General features: G+C 32.4%; 1 protein-coding gene across 1 annotated transcript; it reads left to right on the top strand.

Moving 5' to 3' along the window:
* Positions 1–793: 793 nt before the first annotated feature.
* On the top strand, positions 794–4,032 carry LOC107724995 (Krueppel-like factor 10). Its single transcript, XM_016534107.1, has 3 exons — positions 794–837; positions 1,605–1,770; positions 3,673–4,032. The coding sequence occupies exons 1-3, from the start codon at positions 799–801 to the stop codon at positions 3,945–3,947; spliced, it is 480 nt and encodes a 159-aa protein (XP_016389593.1). The 5' UTR covers positions 794–798; the 3' UTR covers positions 3,948–4,032.
* The last annotated feature ends 2,133 nt before the right edge of the window (positions 4,033–6,165 follow it).

The raw sequence follows: 6,165 nt of genomic DNA, 5'->3' as shown, positions 1-6,165 counted from the left end.
TTTTTAGAGTGTATATATATATATATATATATATACACACACACACATTTTGTTATAACTTTTACAGTGTATATATATATATATATATATATATACTAATTCAAATTTACAGTCTATATATATTTATATATATACACACACACACACACACTGTAAAATTTAAATTTTTAAGATTATTATATATTTATAATTATATATATTTTATATAAGTATAGTATATATATTTTATAATTTCGTCTCCAGATGATTCATAAAGTGTAAAACTCTCTTCTCAGATACACTGCAGAATGAATCCATGACATGGCAAAAAACAGGCTAATTAATGTAGAAACTTAGGTCTTAACACTGGTTTAACATTATTTTAATTATATTATGGTGCAATGATGAAATAACGGAAGCCATTACACTGCGTTATGAAGAAAATCAAGGCTTTTTAGGGGTCGTTGTTGTAAGCGTGAATAAAACAAGTGAGTAAAATGCCAAAGCTGAATCAGGTCCAGCATGGCTCGGCTTAAATATCCACGCATCAGTCCTTTCTTGGCTTGCACACACAGCTGACCAACTGTGTACCACCCGCACACACCGCGCGGATCAGCCGCTGATCACGCAGCGACGAGCGCTCCTGATTGGCTGACGCTCCGCACACCTTTGTCGATGATTGGCTGGAGGCGAAAGCACGACCTCCACGGCCCGGCTCGGTTTTCTGAAATATGTGAATGAATCGAAGTTCCAGAAACAGTGACAGTATTGATCATAATGAGACTTCAGTCAGTTCAGTCAGAGTAATAAACGAGAGGAATGCAATGCAGCATCAGTATGACATCCATATCTAAAAGTGTAAGTAAAACCATCTGCATTTATACATTTAAGACTGTATTTTAATTTTATATGCTAGTGCTATTAATAAAAAATAATCTGTTTTTCATATTATTTTATATTAATTTCATGTTTAATTTCCCGAAGTGCAGATATAATGCATTATTTTTCCTATTATATTTATTTAATATGTTTATAAACCGCTGATTTTGAATAATACTGGTCAAAACTATTAAACAAACATTACATAATGATGACCATAATCATACTGATACATAATTGATGTACAAAGGAATCAATTGATTGAAATGATGCATTTTTTTCTTTTTTAAAGTATTGAAAATAAAACTATTATTATTGCTATATTATAATTTGCATATTATATACCTGCTATATACAAATATTATTATTACATTTGTTAGTTATGCAAATTGGCAATTAGTAACATAATCCATTACATTACACATTTTAGGTAATGTAACCTGACTACTTTTTGATTACTTGTTTATTATATTGTTTTAAATAGGATAATCTTGTACCATATTCATATAAAAATAAAAGAGAAAGAAAATATATTCCATATAGTTGTTGTTAACAACATGAAGTGCATTAAACATTACATTACTGTACATCAAGGTTTCCTAAACTGGGGTTTGTGAAGGAACTGCAGGGGCTTCGTGAGTTTAATGTAAAGCAAAGTATAAATTAAATCATAAAAAATGTAAATGTAAATCATAAAAATATAAATTTTTTCTTAAATGTATTTAATTTCCTTTTCTCACATCTAGCAGCCTGATTCAGACTGGAGATATTCAGAAGCTGTGGAGGCCCTGATGTCTATGAAGATCCAGCAGAGGGAGTTTTGGCCCTTGACTCCTTCCTCTGATGCCTGTGAAGATCCCGTCACTGCGGATTTTCACCAGTCCACCTTTGTGAGTGAGACGGGACACAAAGGTGAATCTCACAAACAGATCCAGGTCATGTGTTTTTTTTTTTTTAAAGCATATATACCCCCATAATTCTCAATACTATAACACAAATGCAAATCTCATTATTGTAATGTAAAAACAAATTATATACTATTTAAACTGTAAGGTATTTATGCATGTTTTTGTACTGCATTTAATTTAAGGCAAGACATTTGCCAACATTTTATTCCTAAAAACCTGGTGAAAATGTATATATATATATATGATGATTGATGATTAGAGCTTACAGCTCATGTAAGTCAAAAATCCAGTATCTCAAAATATTAGAATATTTATATTTGAGTTTCATTAAATGATCATCCCTACAGTATAAATTCCGGGTATCTCTTGTTCTTTGAAACCACAATAATGGGGAAGACTGCTGACTTGGCAATGGTCCAGAAGACGATCACTGACATCCTCCACAAAGCCAGCCAACATGCTTGACCTGAAGCCCATAATATGGAACTTGAACTTTCTGTTTTGCAAATCCTTTTTTTGACTGATCTTAGGAAATATTCTAATATTTTGAGATACTGGATGTTTGACTTTCATGAGCTGTAAGCTCTAATCATCAAAATTAAAAACAAAAAAAACTTTTGAAATGTTTTACTTTACATGTAATGAATCTAGAATATATGAACGTTTCACTTTTTGAAATAAGTAAAAAAAAAATGAACTTTTTCGTGATATTCTTATTTTTGTTTAGATGCACCTATATATATATATATATATGATTTTTTTCTGCCTGTTAGTATTTTCTGTGATATTTAAAAACACGTCAACTCTAATTTGTCAACAAAATCAAACAAGAATTTTGATCCTGACTTTATCCAAAATTGTAATACTTTTTATAAAACTGCCTTGATTTTTAGAAAAGTATTGAACATTAAACAGGGTTATTATAGTAACTACAACTAAAACATTGTTACTTAAAATAAAATAAAACAAAATAAACCTGGACGTAAAAATAAACATCTGATCTAATTCACTAAAATAACTAAAACTGAAAAAAGAATAAAATCTATTTAGACATATTATAGACATTATAAATAGACATAAATAAAACTAAAGTGAAAACAAAATATAAAAATAAAAACTTATTCAAAATAACAAAAACTATAACAATATCCAAGTGATTAAATGACACTGATAAATATTCAGATTTATGTTCTGGAAATGTTTGCAAATTACAGCATATTTAATTAGATGCCTCATTAATGATTTAATGCCTCATTTGCATATTTAAACATTTCAGAACACTTGTGATACAAAACAGTTGTCTTAATGTACTGTCAACTAGATGAAGTAAGTTTATTTTAATATATAATGGTTTTCATTAACTACAAGAACCCAGTCACTAGAATAAAGAAATGACTTTTACTGTACCTTCAGTATATATAAGATTCTTAAATCAAGATGCATTTACTTAAGCAAAATGACATAAGTCTTGTTTTCTGAAAAAGTGAACAAAATAAAGTCAGTTTGTGATTAAAACAAAAACTAATATCTGCCAAAAGGCTCAGAAAAATCAACTTAATACAAAGGGAAACCATTTTTATTCCCCACAGAGATATATCTGTTCTTGTTTTGGGCATAAATTCACTTCGTTTTGGCTTTATTTGTTCATTTTTCGTTTCAAGTAAATATATCTTGATTTAAGGATGTTTAGATATTTTGAACACAAAACCCAAACACTTAGGGGCTGATATTCATATTTTTGCAGAGCATGCAACATTTAATGCCATGACTTTACGAATGTAAGACTTTCTGCTCTGAATTAAGGCCTTATCTTGTGGAAGAGCGAATTAAGACTTTTTAATAAATGCAGAAACTCTGTAAAATGAAACCTCACACCAAAGTTTGGTTTTCCATTTGCTCTGACCAGGTGAGAAGCCGTTCAGGTGCTGCTGGGACGGCTGCTTGCGGCGTTTTGCCAGATCTGATGAACTGTCTCGTCATCGCCGCACGCACACAGGAGAGAAGCGTTTCTCCTGCCCCGTTTGCCACAGCCGCTTTGTGCGCAGCGACCACCTGACAAAACACACACGCCGCCATCTAACAGCCAGGAGAACGGCAGTGTGGCAGAAGGAGGTTTACCGTCTGAACAGCATCAGTGCTGTCTGTCACCTGCAGCCTCTGGCACCTAAAACTCAGAGCTGACAGAGAGTCATCACACCTGTACTCGTTTCACTGTTTATATATATACACTACTGCTCCAACGTTTGGAATCATTAGGATTTTTTAATGTTTTTGAAATGAGTCTTTTCTGCTCACCAAGGCTGCATTTATTTCATAAAAAATACAGTAAAATCAGTAATATTGTGAAATATTATTATAATTTTAAATAGCTGTTTTCTATGTGAATATATTGTAAAATGTAATTTATTTCTGTGACGCAAATCTGAATTTCCAGCATCATTACTCCAGTCTTCAGTGTCACATGATCCTTCAGAAATCATTCTAATATGCTGATTTGCTGCTCAAGAAACATTTGATTATTATCAAACTATGTATGGAAACTGATACATTTTATTTTTCAGGATTCTCTGATGAACAAAGTTCAAAAGGACAGCATTTATTTGAAAGAAATATTTCAGATCTTTAGGATCATGTGACACTAAAGACTGGAGTAATAAATCAATTACATTTTACAATATATTCACATAGAAAACAGTTATTTTAAATTGTAATAATATTTCACAATATTACTTCACAAATCATTCTAATATGCGGGTTTGCTGCTCAAGAAACATTTCTTATTATCAGTGTTATCTTAGTAAATGTTGAAATTAACTAATATACAGTGCCGTGAAAAGGTTTTTGCCCCCTTCCTGTTTTTTAAATTTTTTGCATATTTGTCACACGTAAAAGATTCAGATAATCAAACCAATTTGGGTGGCACAACCAGTTATTATATTTAGGGGGCAATTACTTTTTCACGTAGTGCCAGGCAGGTTTGGACAGCTTTTTTCCCTTAATAAATGAAATCATAATTTAATGCATGCAATTTGTATTTACTCAGGCTATCTTTGTGTAATATTAAAATTTGTTTGATGATCTGAATCTTTTAAGTGTGACAAATATGCAAACAATAAAAAAAACAGGAAGGGGGCAAAAACTTTTTCACACCACTGTGTATATATATAAAGTTTTTTTTGTTAGTATCTAAATGGACTGACATCAGATTGGACTTTTTTGCATATATAAATAAACAAGCCTTTTTTAAACATCACTTTTTTTTTCATTTTCATTACTATGAAAAAAATATGGGCTTTAGATTCAGTAACCAATTCTAAACCAAAACCAATCAAGAAATTAGTTTCTAGCTGTTTGCTCACTCATGTTTAATTGTGAACTCTCACAGTAAAGGCAATGCTGTACCAGACACTAAAATGCAAAATGAATCCACAAGGCCATTAATACCATTTTATTGACAGCAAAACTTTGTCAAGAAAAGGTAAATGCTGTAAACGGCAAACAGTCCATAGTTTATGCTCTGACACTGAACAAACATTTCATTTGTCTAATTCCCGTTCAGTGTTGCACAGTTCATTGCTTTCACTTGCCTGGATCTTGCAGGTAAAGAGCAACATAACAGCTTCCTCTCACTTCAACCAGCAGCACTTGCTCCAACCGTCTTCAACACATTCTCAGACATACTTACACAATACCAGAGACATCCTGGACAGAACACATGTGTAATGCTGAGATAATGCACAGCACGACACTAATAGACTACTGCTTAGAAAAGGCCTGAAACAAACAAATAACAAAGTATGTGAAAGCAGACACTTCCCAATTTTGTGCAATACTGCATTACAAAATGCAGCCACACATGTCTTTTCATTTAAATGCAAGAACTTGCTTGTCACGGCAATGCAAGCATGTACAAATATGTACAACTAGACCAGACGCTTGCACTTTGTGTCTGCATTTGCATACTTACAAAGGAATAGTTCAAAAGCATTCCATCACTTGCTCAGCAATGGATGCTCTGCAGTGAATGGGTGCCGTCAGAATGAGAGTCCAAACAGCTGATAAAAACATCACAATAATCCACACATCTCCAGCTCAGCATTAAAGGGATAGTTCACCCAAAAATGAAAATTTGATGTTTATCTGCTTACCCCCAGGGCATTCAAGATGTAGTTGACTTTGTTTCTTCAGTAGAACACAAATTATGATTTTTAAGTCCAGCCGTTGCAGTCTATCAGTTGTATAATGCATGGCAATGGTAACAAAATCTATGAGAGTAAAAAAAAACATGCACAGACAAATCCAAATTAAACCCTGCGGCTCGTGACGACACATTGATGTCCTAAGACACGAAACGATCGGTTTGTGCAAGAAACCAAACAGTATTTATATAATTTTTTAC

Source organism: Sinocyclocheilus rhinocerous, unplaced genomic scaffold (genome assembly GCF_001515625.1).
Source record: "Sinocyclocheilus rhinocerous isolate Xijiao unplaced genomic scaffold, SAMN03320098_v1.1 scaffold5141, whole genome shotgun sequence".
NCBI lineage: Eukaryota > Metazoa > Chordata > Actinopteri > Cypriniformes > Cyprinidae > Sinocyclocheilus > Sinocyclocheilus rhinocerous.
This window is presented reverse-complemented; position numbering and strand designations above follow the sequence as displayed.

Coding starts and splice junctions, on each gene's coding strand:
- LOC107724995 (XM_016534107.1), top strand. CDS start 799: ATGCAATGCAGCATCAGTATGACATCCATATCTAAAAGT. Junction 838..1,604: donor TGACATCCATATCTAAAAGT/GTAAGTAAAACC, acceptor TCTCACATCTAG/CAGCCTGATTCAGACTGGAG. Junction 1,771..3,672: donor GAGTGAGACGGGACACAAAG/GTGAATCTCACA, acceptor TGCTCTGACCAG/GTGAGAAGCCGTTCAGGTGC.